Genomic DNA, 19,620 nt, shown 5'->3' with positions numbered 1-19,620 from the left:
CACCAGTTATATTAAGCTTAGATAATATAGACAATCGGATCATGTTGAATATTATGGGAAATGGTTTATCTGTATATATTGGACTCTTTTCTAAACAACATAGGGTCAGTGTGATTGTTTTATACTTTGAGTAAGGGCAAAACTTAGTAAGTATGAGTAATATGAATATTTGGGATTGTTGTTTAGTGTTGTTTAGAGATTAGTGCAGGGGTGTCAGAGTCAGGAAATGTTCATTCTATGCCCATCTTTGTATTGGCTTGCTGCATGACTTTAGGCAAGATACTTACACCCTGTGTGCATCAGTTTTCCATCCGTTTAAAATGAGGAAATCTAACATACCCCCATTGGATTCTCTGATGAAAGCTGCCATAAAAGGGTCCAACACAAATTAAAGTAAATGGGAGTCCTTCCATTTACTAGTCTATGTTGGATCAGGTCCCAAGGCCCAAATTCATAAAGGGGCTTAGGGTGTTGCAATACTGAGGTTGCAGCACCTAACTTTTAGGTGCCTAGTCACCTAGTGGAATCCACAGACCCTAGGTTAGGCACCCAGGCTACCTATATAATGAATGGGGAATGTTAGGCACCTAAGTACGGGATTTACCAAAGGTGACACACTAGGCTAGGGGAGCTGCCTAAATACCCAATATCACATGCCAAGAAGAGGGGTAACTACTAAGCCATGCCCCTCTCAAGGAGTTAGGTGCTACATCTGGGCTGGAGGAAGGTGCCTATCTCTGCTTGGGATCCACAGCCATAAACCCTTTCCCAGAGTCAGGCACCTAAGCTGTTTCTTGTAAGAATGGTGGCAGCACACCCAAACTGTTCCCAAAATGGCCTGGTGGAGGAAGAGGTGAAGAGGAGAGGCAGCAACCTCTCATATAATATTTAGCTCACTGAACTTTGGGATATTCTGGTGTGGGTCTCTCTCAATCTCTCCTCTCTGCACTGAGCCAGAGAGTGAGTGAGTGACTCTATAGTCCAGTTGTTGGGTTTCCCACCTCTCAGGTGAGTGCCCTATGTTCAAATTCCTGCTCATTATCAGGGGTCTTCCATGTCCTGGGTGAGTTCCCTAACAACTGGGCTAGTGCTTATAAAGGAGTTCTCTTTCCATCCCTGGCTGTTTTGTTATGGCTCCAAGCATACCTACTGGATTGGGCTCTCGAGGTAAGCAAAGTGGGACAATGTCTAGTTTCACCTGGTTTGAGAATCTTTGCTGGACCTTGGGCATAAGATAGGCACTGGCCAGGACTGAGGCAACAGTGCGCATGCCCAGAGGCAGAAATTCCCCTCAAGGACTTAAACAGTGGAAATTTAGGTCCTAAGGGATTTTAAGCATCTTCAGGGCTAGGCAGCAGCTTAGTAGGTATTTTGAGTATCTCAGTATTACCTAAATTTTGGACTTGGGCATCTAAAGGAGGATACCTAAGTCCTTTTGGGGATCTGAGCATAAGTGCAAAGGTGTTATAGCAACATGTTAGTACTATTTACACCATGAACATATGAGAGAGAGATAAACATCCAGACAGTAACTTGAGAGGTTAGCTGTTCACAATAGATTAATACCCACAGTTAGCATGAGACAGAAGTTGGTGTTTTAGGGCTTAAAGTAAAACCACACAGAATTATATATTAAAAGTCAATTTTCTGCTATCTACTCACATATTTCTATTCTAATCCTGTACAATAACCACAATGACCAAACAAAAAAACAAAAAAACCTTCAAGCCATTACGTTGACATATATTTTTATTTACTTAGAGTCCAGTCCTGTTCCCTCTGAAGTCCATGGCAAAACTCCTATTGACTTTAGCAGCAGCAGGAAAATGCCCTTAATTTTTACCTATTTGAATACATGTCATATTATTAGTAAATCATGTTGACAGTATAACTGTTTTTTATGCTCCATCCAGCATCTGCAATCAATACGTCAATCCTTTTAAGAGAGCCAATAATATTTAATGTAATTCTGGGGAAATCAACATTAGAGCAATGTTGAGCATTGTGTAGGAAGAGATACTTGTTTTCTCTTATGGTTAAATATTCCTCACCATTAAACTGCAAAGACAACAGTAGAAATGAATTAAAAAGTTGAATCATTGGTGTGTGAAAAGGTTTTAAGAAAGGAAATATTCATTTTGACCTCCCTAATACATCTTTACCCAGGATTTGTCTTTAAGGACCTATTTCTATGGAATTGCAATATGCAAGTGCAAATATGTGTGGAACATACTGATTTCAGTGCCAGAAAATGTTACGCAGCAATTTTTGGAAGTATGTGTTTCTTAAAAGGAAGCTCTCTGAAATAAACGTCCTCTAGTTAGTGTAGCTTATTGCCAGAGGCTCTGTGTATTGCGAACGTCAGGTAACATGTATGTATTTTGTGATGATAACTAAGGATTTCTGCATGATATTAATCTGAATACACAATATTGTTGTTGGGTGAAAAATTTGTGAGCTGGAATCAGTGGCCTTGCAGCTTGTGGTGCTGTTGTCCTCATCCAGCACACTGGAAGCAATGAGCATGGAGAAGATAGTTGCATTTTTTCTCATATGACCCCTCCCTTCTACCGCAGGCACCTTTCCCTGACATCCTTTTTTGGGGAAGAATATAGCCAAGTTCATTGTTCACCCCTCCCACTATATCTTCTTGGGAAGAACAGTTATTAATCATGTTGGCCTAACTCAAGAATTGAACTTGGATTGCTTGAAACAGTTGTCCTCACTCGTTACAACATCTCTTTCACCACACACAGCTAGTTTAAAAAGTAAAACATTTGAACAAGTTGCTAGAAAGAAAGGCATCTTTTTAAATTTCTACAGTAATACAATTTTCCACTTGACTTTGGCTGAGTTTTTTACCCCTTTGCCCACCCTTCTCAGCTTATACATAGCAGGGTTGCTATGAAATTTGTTGTCTGAGAAGATACTGCAAGTATATCAAGAATTATTCAGTGATATATGAAACTCTTTTACTGCACAAATGATATAGAAAAGAACCCAAAAGAGGAGTCCATTTTCTTTCCCAAAGACTAAGATGCTGTTTTGTTTTGACTTTCAAGCCTGAAATGTTTTTTGTGATATACAAAAAGCAGCAAATATTTTCTTCTTTCTTCTGTTTCAAGAGACTTCCTGACAGCTGAAGACAAAGAGAATATTTTTAATGCTGATCATTTTCCACTCTGGTACAGAAGAGCCGCCGAGCAGATACCAGGCAGCTTTGTCTATTCAATCCCATTTAGTACAGGTCTGTAATTTTGTCATATTTAAATACTGAAGCATGCATAATATTGGGAAGATTCCACATATGTTGTTGTATTCAGGAAATGGTATTGAACTGAGTTTCATCTTCTGAAATCTGCACTGAAATTTTCACCAAGTTCACAAATCCTGTAATCAGGCATTGTGACGAAACTTGAAGTGTCACTGCCTGTGCACTTTTCCTGAGCATTAAATTCATACGAATATTTGATAATTTTTTCAAACTAAAAATCTACTGCTGAACTTGCTTACACTGCAATATGTTTTGATTTTAATAGCTTTTTTTTTTTTTTACACCTTGTAGAAACAGCAAACAAAAGCAATGTGGTGACAGCTAGTACTGCCATTCAACTTTTAGATGACAGAAAATCTCCAGTGGTTGCAGGTAAAATTGTTTGTTTATCCCTATATGTAAGCAGTGTGTGAATTCCTTACTTTTTCAGACTGTTCTGACTTAATGGAAATGTCATGCAGAAAGAACAATTGGAAACATCTCAAGTGCAATTGAATGCCCTAAAACCTAGGTCTTTGCAGGCCTCCTGGGTTGACATAGCAGTAATAACACAGCAGTAATCAGGAAAGATTTTGCTCATAGGAGCAAATCTTCACAATTATAAACCAGAACGAGTTTTCTTAAGCAAAACAAATGTAACAAAAATCTCTCAAGTATAATAGGATTCATCACATTCTTCAGAATTTGGAAAACACTCCCAATAGTTCGAGACTTAAGGAACTCAATCTATTCAGTTTATCAAAGAGAAGGTTAAGGAGTGACTTGATCACTATCTAGAAGTACCTATATGGGGAGCAGAAATTTGGTAATAGAGGGCTCTACAGTCTTCCAAACAAAGGTCGAATGGCTGAAAGCTGAAGTCAGACAAATTCAGACTAGAAACAAGGCACAAATTTTTAACAGTGAGGGTAATTAACTATTGGAAAAACTTATCAAGGGTTGTCATGGATTCTCCATTACTGGACATTTTAAAATCAAGTTTGGATGTTTTTCTTTGGAAAGATAAGCTGTAGCTCAACCACAGCTATTGGAAGTGAAGCAGGAATTAATTCAGGTCCTAAGGCTGAAGTTATGCTAGAGGTCAGAATAGATGACCATCATAATGGTTCCTTTGGTCCTTAAAATCTGTGAATATAGGTGAGGAACTCTGCCTCCCCACAAGCATTCTCCCACCCCTACAAGCCCTTAGCTCTGCTTTTCAGTTGTCTCTTATTTGGTTTGAGTTCAAATTAATTTAAAAATTAGTTCTTTCGGAAATTTTTCTCCTGTATCTGAAATTTTTCAGAAGTCTTTTTACTAACAAATGTCTGGTATGTTACAGTTCACACATTCAATATAGTTAAACTTCATTGCCAGCCACCTTCAAATCCAAGAAATTCAAGAAATTAGGTTGTAAGTAAGCAAAGTTATCAACAATTGTTTTTTCCTGTCTTTACCATTCTAGTCACAATTTTCCTTTTCTCAAATGGCCGCTATTTCCCATCATTTACAAAAGATCTGATACTACCCAATGAGATGGATATTACTAATACACTCAATAAAGGTGACCATTACTTTACTGAGGAGGTGTTCCTTGTAAAGATGGCTATCATTTCCGATAACTGAAAGCACAGACTACCGCCTAGAACCTGACCCCCATTTCACTAGAGTACTTCTGCTGCTATATTTCTCAACCTTCAAATCTGCCAGTGTGGGACATCAAAGTGTGTGGAAAATTGATGGAAATTGGAACACCTGTACTTTGTTGTATGTTGCACCATTATTACCAGCTTCAATAGTTTTCCACTATAAATCCTCTTTTAACAATATTTTCACACTATCAATTAAATACACCAGTTTCTTTAAAAAAAAAGAAAAGAATAAACTTGGAAAACAGGAATTCTAAGTCCATCCACTACGTGGGTCATTAGCAGCATTTGAATCCATCTCTTTCATATCCCAATCCTAAGCCTTTATCAGAAGTAACTTCTGCTTTTGTGTGGAGCAGCCTCTAAAGGGGAAAGCAACACTCATTTTGCCAGTGGGCAACACAGCACTAGAGTGGTGAGAATCAGGACTACAAGATTTTATTCCGATCTTTGGAAGAGGAGTGTGGTCTAGTGATTACAACCAGTGTGTACCCAAACACGTAGATTTGGCAGGTTCTTTCTGAGTGGCGGTGTGGCTGAGTTGAGAGGTTGGAGTTATCATATTAAAGATCTAGGCTCTGTTCCCAGCTCTGCTAAAGTGACTTACACATACTTTCGATTACCTCCTTTGTAAAATGGGGGGCTGGTATTGACTGCCTTCTAAGGAAGGGGTATAAGGCATTAAGTGCATGAAGTGCACACAAATATAAACATCAATGTTTTTTAGAGCTGAGACTTTAATTTTTGATGGGGATCTCTTCCTCCTTTCTCTCCCCACCAACTGGGAGTCTGATATGCAGTATATTTGAAAACTATACTTGTTACGTCAAAGTGAGGTTGCCCCTTTGGTTCTTGTTTCCAATGGAGCTGAAGAAATACATTGCTCTTGGAAAGAGGGCTGCTGTCTATGCTGCAAACCTCATCTCAGTCAAAGAGCAGCATCTGGAGTTCCCAGGTCAGAGAACTTTTGAGATCCAGTGTTAGGGTGCTTTCTGGCCTCTGCTTTATACTCTGCAGCTTTCATGGAGGCTCCTCCACCCTGAGGAATTGTGGTTGGCCCAGTGGAGCAGATGTGGCCATACACAAGCCGACCTCGCCACAGGAATTGCAGGAACATTGAGCTGGAGAGTGTAGAAATAAAACTAATTTCCCTCCACTTCACTCACTCTCACACACACAAACTCATACACATACACTCACACGCATAATTATCCCACCCTGCCCCTCTCTACCCCTTTGGCTCTCTTTCCTATCCCACTGGAGGGAAAGTTGGGGGGCATCCCTACCTACCCCAAACCACCCTATATTTATCATATTAAGGTAACTCAGGAAATTCCATAAGCAAACAACGAATAGTTTAAATGGGATTCAATCTGGTTAAATGAGTCTTATCCCCAGCACACAGTCCCTGAATAGTAAGGATAGGCCAAATAATGGGACACCTATCAACTATTCTCTAAAGCTCAGCATATCCCCACTGATGAAACAGATTCCACAGGATCATAGGAAAAGTGCCCTTCTGCCCCCAGTTGATGAGAAGATACACAATTCATTGTTCTCCCTCACAGCATAACAGAAAATCTTAATTATAATTTCATCATTCTCTTATAAAAACATATGAGAACAATTAACTTGTGCAAAAATGTCAACCTGGATAATGGCTAATGTTGCTGCAGATATAATTAAGGATTTCATTGTACTATGAGGAATACTGATGCGTTATGTATAATGTGTTCCTTTATTAGTTGGAGACAAAATGAAGTTCCTTATGAAAGTACAAAGTCTATCTCCATCAGTGCAAATGTGCTGGGTGTGCTTTAGGGCAGGGGCGGGCAAACTTTTTGGCCTAAGGGCCGCATCAGATTACAGAAATTGTATGGAGGGCCGGTTAGGGAATGCTGTGCCTCCCCAAACAGCCAGGCATGGCCTGGCCCCCACCCCCTATCCGACCCCGCCTGCTTCTTGTCCCCTGACGCCCCCCCCCCTCGGACCCCTGCCCCATCCTCCCCTCCTGCTCTCTGTCCCCTGACCACTCCCGGACTCCCCACCCCATCCAATCCCCCTCTTCCTTCCTGACTGTCCCCCCAGGACCCCTGCCCCATCCAACCACCTCTTCTCCCTGACCCCCCCAGCCCTCCCACCCCAAACTGCCCCCCAACGGTGCCCCCCACCACCCCATCCAACCAACTCCTCTCCTTCCTGATTGCCCCCCCGGGATCCCTGCCCCATCCACCCCCCCTTCTCCCTGTCCCCTGACTTCCCCCAGAACCTCCACCTCTGACTGCCCCCTCCTGCCCCATCCAATCCCTCCTCTCATTCCTGACAGCCCCCCTGGGACCCCTGCTCCATCCAACCACCCCTTCTCCCTGACCACCCCCAGAACCCTGCCCCCATTCAACCCCCCTTGTTCCCTGCCCTCTGACTGCCCCCACATCTATCCACACCCCAGACCCCTGACCACCCCAAACTCCCCTACCCTCTATCCAACCCTGCTCCCCTGCTCCCTGCCTGCTTACCACGATGCCTGGAGCACTGGTGGCTGTCTGGAGCCAGCCACACTCCGCGCAGCACAGAGCACCAGATCAGGCCGGGCTCTGCAGCTGCGCTACCCTGGGAGCTCGCAGCCCCACTGCCCAGAGCATTGTGCCCCGCGGCGCAGTGAACTGAGGCTGCGGGGGAGGGAGGACAGTGGGGGAGAGGCCAGGGGCTAGCCTCCCGGGCCAGGAGCTCAGGGGCCGGGCAGAACAGTCCCGCGGGCCGGATGTGCCCGTGGGCCATAGTTTGCCCACCTCTGGGATAGAGGGTAGCTGGAATTTTGTTTCTCCCCCATGGTTAGATTTAAATGAGGTTCACCTTTAATATTCATATTCTAATATATTTTGTTTATAAAAAAGACTTACTATTTTAGGGTGTTCTGCAAAGAAGAATGTTCTGGTGTAGATTTATTTTCAGTCAATACCTCTGTGGTGAAGACAGTGATTTTACGCCAAAGAAGTATCTCAATTGCCAGTGTGCTGTAATCCATTCACTTAATGGGAATCAGGAATATTTATTTCATAAAATAGAAAGTGTGGTTTTGGCAGAATTTAGACTTTAGATATAAATTCTTTTGAAAATAGTACCATAAATGACTTAGGAGCCCAAGTCCCATTTTCAAAAGTGACTTAGAACCTGACTTAGGACCAGATTTTTAAAGGTATTTAGGCATTGCTCTCTCAACACAGCTGATTTAGGAGTCAAAGTCTCATTGAAAGTCAATGGGACTTAGGAACCTAAGTCACTTTTGAAAATGAAATGAAATGAAAACAGTCAGATAGGAGTTGCAACACTGTTTTAGCACTGCCTAAATGCCTTTACAAATCTGGACCTTAGGCACTTAGGCGTTTAAGTCTCATGGGTGCTTTTGAATATATTACTTATAATTCTTTTTTCTTGTTGAAAAGGGATTAAAGGTGGTTAAATGTGACATATCCCCAAAGCAAATCCTAAAGTGCAAGGAATGTCATGTTATAGGATACTTGTTAATTATGCCCTAAAGCAGAGGTGGGCAAACTACGGCCCGTGGGACCATTCGGCCTGATCCGGTGCTCTGTGCTGCGCGGTGCTCCAGGCATTGTGGTGAGCGGGGGGTTGGATAGAGGGCAGGGGAGTTCAAGGGGTGGTCAGGGACTGGCAGGGCCGGCTCCAGCATTTCTGCCGCCTCAAGCAAAAAAAAAAAAAGCCGCAATCGGCGGCGGCAGTTCAGCGGCAGGTCCTTCGCTCCTAGAGGGAGTGAGGGACCTGCCGCCCCTGAATTGCCGCAGGTGCTGCCTCTCTCCCTTGGCCGCCCCAAGCACCTGCTTGTTAAGCTGGTGCCTGGAGCCGGCCCTGGGGGCTGGGGCGGTCAGAGGGTGGGGAACAGGGAGGGTTGAATGGGAACGGGGGTTCTGGGAGTGGTCAGAGGACAGGGAGGGTGGATGGGGCAGGGGTCCCTGGGGGGCAGTCAGGAAGGAGAGGGGTTGGTTGGATGGGGCGGTGGGGGGCAGTTAGGGGCGGGGAGTCCAGGGGTGGTCAGGGGACAGAGAGCAGGAGGGGTGGATGGGGCAGGGGTCTCGGGGTGGGCGTCAGGAGGCAAGAACCGGGGGGTCAGATAGGGGGTGGGGGCCGGGCCATGCCTGGCTGTTTGGCAAGGCACAGCCTCCCCTAACCAGCCCTCCATACAATTTCTGAAACCCGATGCAGCCCTTAGGCCAAAGATTTTGCCCGCCCCTGCTCTATCCAATCCCCTCTGTTGTCTTTGTATTGCTTTCTCTTTTTGTTTTCATCTTTTGTAGAAGAGCATCACTGATAATAGGCCCCTTATCTATGCTAACTTATCTGGTTCTATGCTAACAGAAATGCTTATTCCAAATGGAGGAAGCATAATCCAATAATAATGTCAGGAGATCTTCAAAATCAATGAGTTTGTAGAGTTAGAATGGTTGGCAACACTGCCACATAGTATTTGACTACTGCTGCTGCTTTACCATCTGTACCCCCTCTGTCAGTCCAAAGTGAGAATATATTTCCTTGACTGGAGAAAATGATGAGATGCTTTTTAAATTCCTCCCACTCCATCTAACAAACTATGACTTTATCAACTTAAATTAATGCAAATTTGAGTTAGGGGTGTAGGTATGTGTATTTATAAATATACAGGTATATTTATTGTGTTTGTGCACTCTGAAAGCTTAATTTATTTGCAGCAGAGATATGGATAATAAGCCTGAAAAATGTATGTATGGTGTGTAGTTAAAATGCAGTTATGTTCAGAAGAGAGATGTCTTAGTGTTCCACATTATGTTCCCTCAGTGATTTCTATATCGAATTTACATTTAAAAAGCATATGTTTTTTAAATTGCTAGTGCTGCAAGGTCAACCTATGGCTTTTTTTGTTATTTTTATTCTAGCAAGATCAGGGTAATTTGGATGGGAATTTTGATTTTTGATGGCAACGCAGCTGATTAGGAATGATGCAGTTTAGGACTGAGCTTCTCGTCTGCAGCTTGTGTGACTGGTAGCAACAATGTGATTTTATGGTGAATTAACACAAATTTGACTATTGTACTCTTGTATTATTCTCTGCTGTGGTTAAATTTCAAAGTGATTTGCAGCAGATTCTATATGTTGGCCCTTTGACAGAGGGGTGCCTTTAGTGTTCTTTGACATTTCAAAATGGAAAGTGGTGATAATGCAGTAACGGTTGGCATATACCAGTTGCTCATAAGGAGTAAGAAGGCCCAGGCCCAGTTCTTGCTCTCCCTCAATACAAGGAAAAAGATCTAGTATCATTACTGGTGACCAACTCATCAAAGGGAGTCAAAATGGGGGTGGGGTGGATGAAGAAAGGGCCATCAGAGCTGAAACATTACAGAGCTTGCTCCTTTTCAAGGGTGTTTGGCACAGCTCCCACTCCACTGGCCATCTCCCTAGGGACACTGAAGGAATTCTGATTTGCTCCCTTCATTCACCCCACCCCTGTATACAGGTTGTGGTCCAAATGCAACAGTATAGACTAGTCTTTACATTATATAGCACCTTTCATTCTGAATGGTCCCCAAACACTTCACAGCCGATACGCAAAACTGCACCACTGAAATCTAGCCACATTTGGGATGGAGGACAGCCATTAACAGATACACATCACACTGCACAACAATGATAGGGGGAGAATTTTGGTCAAGAACATTAAGGCAAATTTCTGACTTACAAAAGTAGTCAAGGGATCTTTAGTGTCACCACAGACAAGACAGTGCCTTGGATTTTAAAGCATCAGTCAAAAGACCCATAAGCAAGCAGTAAACTGCATGGTGCTCAGTGCAGCTATCTCAGAAAGATGAAGGACTGAGCAGAGCTGGCCAGAATCTTGAGGCATGTCAAACCCGAGGCTTAGTCTATTCTCCATCCTCTTAGGCTTCTGGGATACAAGTATTTTCCCTTTACTGTGTGAGATCAGGTACATTCTAAAATCTCTCAACTAATTTACGAACCTATCTAGTCCTATTTGCTTTGTAGAGAGGAGTACGAGAATAAACATTAACAAAGGGACTGTTAAGTGTGTCTGCATGTCTAATGTTGCAGGATGCAAAAGCATCTCCTAATATGGGAGATTTTAAATATTAGGAATGATTGTTGAGTATCTCTGTATTGCATTTTAATAAATACTGATGCTGTCATTTGAAGAAGACCTTTCTAAGTGAGTTTAAATAGTAAGTGTATAAAAAAGATGCTGCTGCTTTGAAAATCTAGTCTGAATGTCATTACCATGTTCATTTCAGAATGCAAAGGTTACAGTAGAAGACTAGTTTATAGTTATTAGATGAACTGGCTTTTAAGTACAACATGGTTTTTTCCCCCTCTAATGTCAGTAACTGAGGGCTCCTTGTCTGTTCCAATAAAAGTAGAAAGCACTAGTGCCACCTATTGGTGAAAATGTGGAATTGCATAAATCTTGTTAATTTGCATACCACTAAAGTGCGGTGAGGTCAGGACGGAGGGTTTAATGGGACAAATAGCTAGTAGCTGTGTTCTGTTGTTTAATTTGATTATTTCCTGTTGAGATATAATTTTTAAATAGAAACTTTTTTGCTATTGGACATTTATATTTGAATGTCAACATTAATCACCATATCACATGCAAAGCACTAGATGGACACTGCGTGCAGACAGAACTTCCTGCGATCCCTACATTACTGTTTTAAGTCAGAGTAACATGTTCACAAACACATTTTAAAAGCATCAGAGCCCTTGTCAGGTAAGAATTTTAGTCTCTGAATACAAGCAAGCCCTGATTAAGGTATTTCCAACTAACTGAAACTCCAAGTTAACTAAAGGTGGGTTATGTTAGCCCAAACCTGTGTGGGCCCAGTTCCAAAACAGAGCTGAATAAAAGAGCCTTTTGGTCTGAAGATTTCTCCTAGCTCAGTGTAATCAGGAGAGGAGACGGAAACCCTGCCCTCCAAAACCTACCCTTCAAGCAGAGTATGCACCTCCACTACAATGATTCCTTATCAGCAAATGGTGGTTAGTGGGGAGAGACACCCAAGTATCTCCAGGTACGTCCAGTAATGCCCCCTTTCTGCTGGAGGTACATAGAGAGTGCTGAAGCAATCACTGCACATGCCCAGTGCCAAGGTTGGGGACAAACCAAGATTAAGGAATAGTAAGTGGGGGGAGCCCCACGGCAGCTCCACTACTACAGGACTCTTGGTTGGGGATTTTGTTTTCCCTTTACATAGCAAGCCAAACTGTTTCCTTAAGAACATGGCCTTGAGACAGCCAGTTTTTATCTTCTTTTGGGGTACAGTAGAAGTCAGAGTTACGAATACCTCGGGAATGGAGGTTGTTCATAACTCTGAACAAAATGTTATAGTTCTTTCAAAAGTTTACAACTGAATACAGCTTTGAAGTGTTACTATGCAGAAGAAATGCTGCTTTCCCTTTATTTTTTTAGTAGTTTACATTTAACACAGTACTGTACTGTATTTGCTTTTTGTGTGTGTGTCTCTGTTGCTGCCTAATTGTATACTTCCAGTTCCAAATGAGGTGTGTGGTTTACTGGTCAGTTTGTAACTCTGATTGTTCATAACTCTTGAGGTTTTACTGTATATGTAAAAGAGAAGACTTGTGTATCTTGTCCTAAGAGCCAGATTCTGCCACTCATGGACATGTTAATTAATAGTTTACTTCGCAAATACCACTTTTCAAAACAATAACAGTAGTCAGACAGCAAGTTACTACTCAGCTTCAGTGAGGATGACAGAATCTGGCCCAAAGCTTTGGATGCTGCAATTATTTTCCCACTACAAAGAAGCAAAAGTTAAAAAGAGAAGGGTAGATACTTCTTACCTGGTGCTTTCTTTACACAGTATATTATCTTTTTATAGGCATGTGGTATTTAAAGTTCTAAGGAATCTGTCATTCAAGTATCACATAATAACAAGCCACATTTAGCAGGTGTATTTAATTCCATAGTAGTTGATGTCAGAGCACAAGGACACAATGAGTATTGGGTTGCTCACTATTCTTTCCCATGGAAATAAAAATAGACTAAAGTTTTGCGAAGCTAGAAACATTATTCCGTAGTGTCAATGCTGCAGTGCACAAGGAAAAGTCATATTGACTGTGACAACTATTTTTTTATATATCCTTTTTATACTTATCCACTGATATATAGTGGTGGTGATAGAAAATAAATTCTCAGGTGAAAGATTTCATGTAAATGAACATGTTGTAATGGCTTGCGAGAATTAAGGGAATCCATTAATAGAATTCATTTATATTAATACTATAGATGTTTTTAAAGGATTTTCAGGACTTTTTTGAATATATGTTTGCTTGTTTACAATATAAAGTTGAAAAGTATCAAGCCATTTTATAAATTAAAAGTAGGAGAATGAAACTAATTTTCTGGTAAAGGTAGCCTAGCAACAGCTCTTTTCTCTGACTATTTCATTACATATTCCCTATCTCACAACAACACTATATTATGCAAACATATAATATGGTTTTCACACTTTTAAATAAACCATCCCATATAAAAACTGAACAAGGGCATTTCCCCTTTCAAATATTTAACTTTTCAAAGAGGATCTTTTAATAACTTAGAATAGAGGAAATGCAATAAATAAATAAAGTAAAAGAGACTACTGTTTAAAAATCTCAACAGATCAGCTCATAAACATGCTCCATCATTTTATCTCCAAACCTTTGTTAGCCACTACTTTTTCTCTACAGTCTCCTAATCAGTCACCTTCAGAGTTCTACTTTCAGTGCTAAATCACTGCTTCCTATATTTTAACTCTAACCTGGTGCTTTGTGTTGGTAGTCACCCAGAGGTAGGCAAGTCTACTTGAACTCATGGACAGGTCATGTTTTTGTTTGAGTCTTTTATAGACCTCCCAGCCTCACCTCACCCCTTTGCTCACTTTCTATTTTCACATGCTCATCATTTATACAAAGTCATTACAATGGTTCAAAATTAAAGAAAGTCAGTTAAAGGATATAAAATCCATTAGATAATTTGAATGACCCCATCTAGTAGATGTTGGTCTTTTAGCCAGATCCCCTCTGTCATAAACAACTAAGAAGGAGGTGGCAGCAGCTGTATTTCAGGCTTACGTTTCAAGCCTGGAGCACACCATGATTTTGGGTATCTCCATTTTTGGGACACTTTAAAGGGGCCTGATTTTAGTGAACACCGACTCTCTAAAAACCATGCCCCTTTCAGGTGTCACAAGTTGGACACTCAAAAATGGAGGCATTCGAAATCATGAGTCACTTTTGAAAGTGACAGTCTTTATGGTGCTGGTCACATGTGTATTCAAACTCCTATGTTCAGGTCCTTGTGAATAAATCAGCACATAAAGACTTATACATTGAAATCAAACTCTGATTACATGTCAGCTGTCCAAGACTATCTAAGACTCTTGGTTAACCAGGCTTCAGGTAAGTAAGGTTTGACTGTATTGCGATATGGGAATATTCCAGATTACCTGTTAGTATTTAGCTACTCATTATTAGCTTTGTGAAAAATTCTGTTCTTCAGTCAGTTATCTCAGGATACTTGTAGTGGTTTAAGAATTAGTACAGTAGACTCAGTCAATGACAGTTTAACACGTTGGGTTCAGATTTTTAAAAGTGTGTACCCAGTGTGGCATGTGCATGTGCCTGTAAGCATATGCTTTGGAAGTTTTGCAAATGAAAAGTCTCAGCACAAACTTTTACAGATATGAGCCTTGTAAATTAAACCATTAACTTCAAGAGGTTAACACTCTGTAAGTACCAATTACCTTTAGGAATGAAGTATATTGTAAATGCCTCCCACGTAGTCAAATATTTCCTCCATTCTATTGCACTTTGGTATATTAAGTTAAAGTATTAGATAGGATAAAGCATCTATTAATTGTTCATAAACTATTGTGTACTGTTCAGGTTACCCACTGTTTTACCTGCCACTACTTTGAATGCGACTACAACCATGCAATGTGCTTAAAAGGAATAGCCCCATCTATAAAAAGTTCTCTCTTAGTAGTAGTGTTTAAGGGAAAACGAACATGCCATTGCACTGAAACACCATCCAAAGGTTCTAAGTTTCTAAAATATATGCTTTTCTCATCAGTCAAGACAGCGATTTACTTAATCTTTACTCCAGTTTGTAAGCCTCTGAATATTATAATCATTAGTAATGCTTAGTAAATCCCTTGCACTGCCCCTGCATGCTTTAGTGGAAAACACAGTTAGTTTATATTTTTCCAAAGGGCCTAATACATTTTTCATATTCTCTTCATATTCATAAATCTAATATTGAAATGTATGCTAATGGCTTCAGTAAAAAGCAGAATGTACATTCAGTGTTCAAGGCATTCGCATGCACACACTCTCAGTTCACATCCTCATTTAGAAATGATGCCTTTATCTGAGAGCACAGTTCTTGAGGAGTATATTTATCTGGTAATGTAATCATAATTTCTGAGTGTAAGTGCCATGGCTGCCTAATCCATCTATTTAATTCGATAGCACTCATCACCTAGAGTCCAAGTATTGCACAGGTAGAGTAGATCTGTATGATGATATGTATAGTCAACTTCAAGGAGGATTTTGCTCCTCACTCTTGGCCAGTTGTGTTAGGCTGTTCTTTTTGAAAAGTGTAGCTAACGTGGGAAAGGTTAGCAGATGTGTGGATCTAGCAGTGTGCTCTAGTAGCAGATTCTAGAGGTTTTTGCCAAAGGACATTGCTGCCAACCAAATAATTCCTTGATTACATTACATGGCAGAGAATCTGGACTGGTTTTATGAAATTAAGATAATGCTGCATTGGTTTGAATTTTAAGCAATTTGTTAAAAACAACAAGGAGTCTGGTGGCACCTTAAAGACTAACAGATTATTTGGGCATAAGCTTTCGTGAGTAAAAACCTCATTTCTTCGGATGCATCGCTATGCATCCGAAGAAGTGAGGTTTTTACTCACGAAAGCTTATGCCCAAATAATCTGTTAGTTTTTAAAGTGCCACCAGACTCCTTGTTGTTTTTGTAGATACAGACTAACACGGCTACCCCCTGATACTTGACAAGCAATTTGTTGTTTGTTTCTCTACAATTATGAGGATAATAAATAAATTCATCATAAATTAAATACTGTGGATTAGCTAGTGTATTCCCTTCCATGGAAAACCTTTTACTTCCAAAAAGGCACAGGATTTGCAGATTCTCATTCCCTCCTTGAAGCAAGAATGGCAGTCCTGATTAAGAAACTCAGCTTGCAATATCCACAAAGGCAAGAAGTCCATGGAAAACTCTGGCCCCAAATCTGTCGATCCCTCTCTAATCATGCAGAGTTGACCACAGGCTCAACCCCTGTTGGTAACATGCTGTAGTCATGTACTTTGCTGTCACTGAATCATCTGTCCCTTCCTCCATGATGGGTCAATGTAGAGTTGCCAATGTTGGTTGGATGTATTCCTGGAGATTTCATCACATGATATAATCTTTAATTAAAGATTAATCTTCAATTCCTGGAGACTCCAGGTCAATCCTGGATGGTTGGCAACCCTAGGTCAATGCCACATCCAGGTGATTTATGTTGCTGGCTGCCTTACCAGGGGAGCACGCAGTCATGTTTCAGGTAACACAAAACCAGGAAATACCAAGAATCTTGTGTGAATGTTATTAATATGACCTTTTCAGCCCTGTTTTGCAGATTAAAGAGGTTCAAATAAGCATACTTTTTCAATGCTGAACTAAAGGGAGCCTCTGTACTTTTGTCACCTGGCCAGCAGCAAATAAGAGGTTATTATTATGCAAACAATGGTGTCTTATTTTGTTAATGTTGCAAATGAAAGATACACTGTGTATAATGTAATTAAGATGCCTACTTTGAAAAACAAGGAGGGGTGTCCTCTCTGATTGGAAGTGGGATCACTTGAGGGTAATGAAGTTAAATTTTTATTATCCTTCTGCAAGTTTTGATGGAAAGACTTGCATACAGCACTCAGTACTTGTGTTTCTCTCCATCTGTATAACCATGAATGGGCTTTTTCTGTAGAGAACAAAGTGAAATCTGTGTGGTTTTATCTCCTATTCTAAATTGGGAACAAATTTGCAAGTAGGACCACTTTCTTCATCTCCATTTTCCATGTATCGATTCTGAAAACTAAGTGACAAGGTGACCCCTGTTTGAAAGATAAGAATAGTACAATCCATTTCTTTTAGCTGTCTTTCCAAATGGCAGACAGTGAACAAGTTATCCTGATGTTTTCAGGAATAAAGGGGCTCTTCCAGAGTTTATAGAAATACTCTACATTGCATTGTTGAAACTGTTTGTCAATGACCTTTACTGGCAAAATAAATCTGTGCAAATAACTCATTATTTCAGCAGCAGATGTCCATAGCTTTACAAATTAAGGCCATTTCTGTAGGGAATCCCTGGATTCAGCAGTATACAATGAGCAGCTAAAAATAATCTGTAAGGCGTTTGAAAATTATCCCTTATGAACTGCAGTGGTTGTGAAAGATAATTTGTGGTTCTCACAGAATACTCAGCAAATTGTGTCTTTCATCTGAATTTTATTTTTACAGATAAACATTACATTTTTCATATTACAAAATTGTAAGTTTGCATTTGTTAATTTAAAAGATTGGCTCTATATTTTTCTCTGTTGAGAGGCTGTTGACATTTAAAATGTTAGTAAACATTATCATCTTAAATGGCTGTTTGTGGCAACGTGGGCTGAATTTATAAATGTATTCAATTTTATCAAAGCATAATGTGATGTTTCTGCATTTTTTGAAGATACAGCATGTTAGAATGTATATGACATGTTTAGTATGGGTTGGCCTACTCCAGTCATACAAAGAAATGCATTATTGGAAGTAAGAAGGAGTCTGGTGGCACCTTAAAGACTAACAGATTTATTTGGGCATAAGCTTTCGTGAGTAAAAACCTCACTTCTTTGGCTGCATCCGAAGAAGTGAGGTTTTTACTCACGAAAGCTTATGCCCAAATAAATCTGTTAGTCTTTAAGGTGCCACCAAACTCCTTGTTGTTTTTGTAGATACAGACTAACACGGCTACCCCCTGATTATTGGAAGTAAGAAATATCTTGCTTTATGGCAGAATTTAAGGCCTTAAGTGCACACGAAAATGCCAAAAGCAGCTTAAAGGTGACCTAAAAAAATATTTAAAAATCATTTTTGTGTCTTTTTTTGCTTCTTTAGGCAGAGGTTTTGCAGACTAAAAGGTTTTGGTAGGTTGGTTTGGTTTTTTTTAAGGAGTGAGCAGAGGGTATTTGTACTTAACGTTCCATAGCTGAGTCCCAGGTTATTGGGATCAGTGTCAGTGAAATCCTGGCTCCACTGAAGTCAGTTGGAGCTTTAGCATCTGCAGTCTAATTGCATGGGTGCGCTGGGCCCTAAATTTGGGTTGTGTGTACGTGTCCCCCAGCTCCGTTGTAATTCCCACAGGTAAAAGGCCTTTGAGTTTGGTTTGGCACTGAGGCTCATGATTTAGTGCACAGATGGTAAAATTCCATCCAATACCCTTGCGTCACTACCCTAGCTAAAAAGAAATTCCTTTTTTGTTGGGGGGAGAGGTGTTACAAAATGCTAATTCTGAAAATAAAATCCAGGCTAGAAAATGTAGACATATATATTATAATAATCTAATTCTGGAGTTAAATGGTGCAGTGAACTTCCTAGCCAAATATTTTATTTGAAAAATGTTTCTGCAGTTTAAGAATATCCTTTCTCTTCTGGTTCTTTGGTGTTGAGGATTTTGTGGCTGCAACATCGTCTTATAGCAAACTTTCTGCTTCTGGATCCCTCTGCTAGGATTGATCCTACAGGGAATCTAGCCAGACATAAGAGAAAGAATAACAATATACAAACACACAATTGTATTGGCAAAAACAACGAGGAGTCCTTGTGGCACTTTAGAGACTAACAAATTTATTTGGGCATAAGCTTTCATGGGCTAAACCCCACTTCATCAGATGCATGGAGTGGAAAATACAGTAGGCAGGTATAAATACACAGCACATGAATAGTTGGGAGTTGCCTTACCAAGTGGGGGGGGTCCGTGCTAACGAGTCAATTCAATTAAGGTGGAAGTGGGCTATTCTCAATAGTTGACAAGAAGGGGTGAATACCAAGAGAGGAAAAAATCACTTTTGTAGTGCTAATGAGGCCAGTGTAATCAAGGTGGCCCACAGGATTTCAACAATTTCCACCCCACCATCAACCTCAGCCTGGACCAGTCCACACAAGAGATCCACTTCCTGGACAGTGTGAATAAGCAATGGTCACATAAACACCACCCTATACCGGAAACCTAATGACCGCTATACTTACCTACATGCCTCCAGCTTCCATCTAGACCACATCACACGATCCGTTGTCTACAGCCAAGCTCCAATCCCTCAAACAGAGACAAACACCTACAGGATCTCTATCATGCATTCTTAAAACTACAGTACCCACATGGTGAAGTGAAGAAACAGATTGATAGAGCCAGAAGTGTACCCAGAAGTCACCTACTATAGGACAGGCCCAACAGAGAAAGTAACAGAACGCCACTAGCCGTCACCTACAGCCCCCAACTAAAACCTCTCCAGTGCATCATCAAGGATCTACAACCTATCCTTGGGAGACAGGCCAATCCTCGTTTACAGACAGCCCCCCAACCTGAAGCAAATACTCACCAGC

The 19,620-nt window shown here is 40.8% G+C and overlaps 1 protein-coding gene across 12 annotated transcripts in view; it reads left to right on the top strand.

Annotated features, from left to right (window-relative positions):
• The window catches only part of CACNA2D3 (calcium voltage-gated channel auxiliary subunit alpha2delta 3), a 740,859-nt gene that overhangs the window by 607,001 nt on the left and 114,238 nt on the right, over positions 1-19,620 (top strand). For all 12 annotated transcript variants that reach the window (XR_010589061.1, XR_010589062.1, XR_010589060.1 and 9 more), the window contains 2 exons: positions 3,126-3,247; positions 3,566-3,646. Coding sequence is in view for 9 of the 12 variants with exons in the window: in XM_065551026.1 (XP_065407098.1) it covers positions 3,126-3,247; positions 3,566-3,646 (203 nt within the window). In the remaining 3 variants the exon portion in view is untranslated. The remainder of the gene's footprint in view (positions 1-3,125; positions 3,248-3,565; positions 3,647-19,620) is intronic.

The sequence above is a fragment of the Chrysemys picta genome, chromosome 7 (genome assembly GCF_011386835.1).
Source record: "Chrysemys picta bellii isolate R12L10 chromosome 7, ASM1138683v2, whole genome shotgun sequence".
NCBI lineage: Eukaryota > Metazoa > Chordata > Testudines > Emydidae > Chrysemys > Chrysemys picta.
This window is presented reverse-complemented; position numbering and strand designations above follow the sequence as displayed.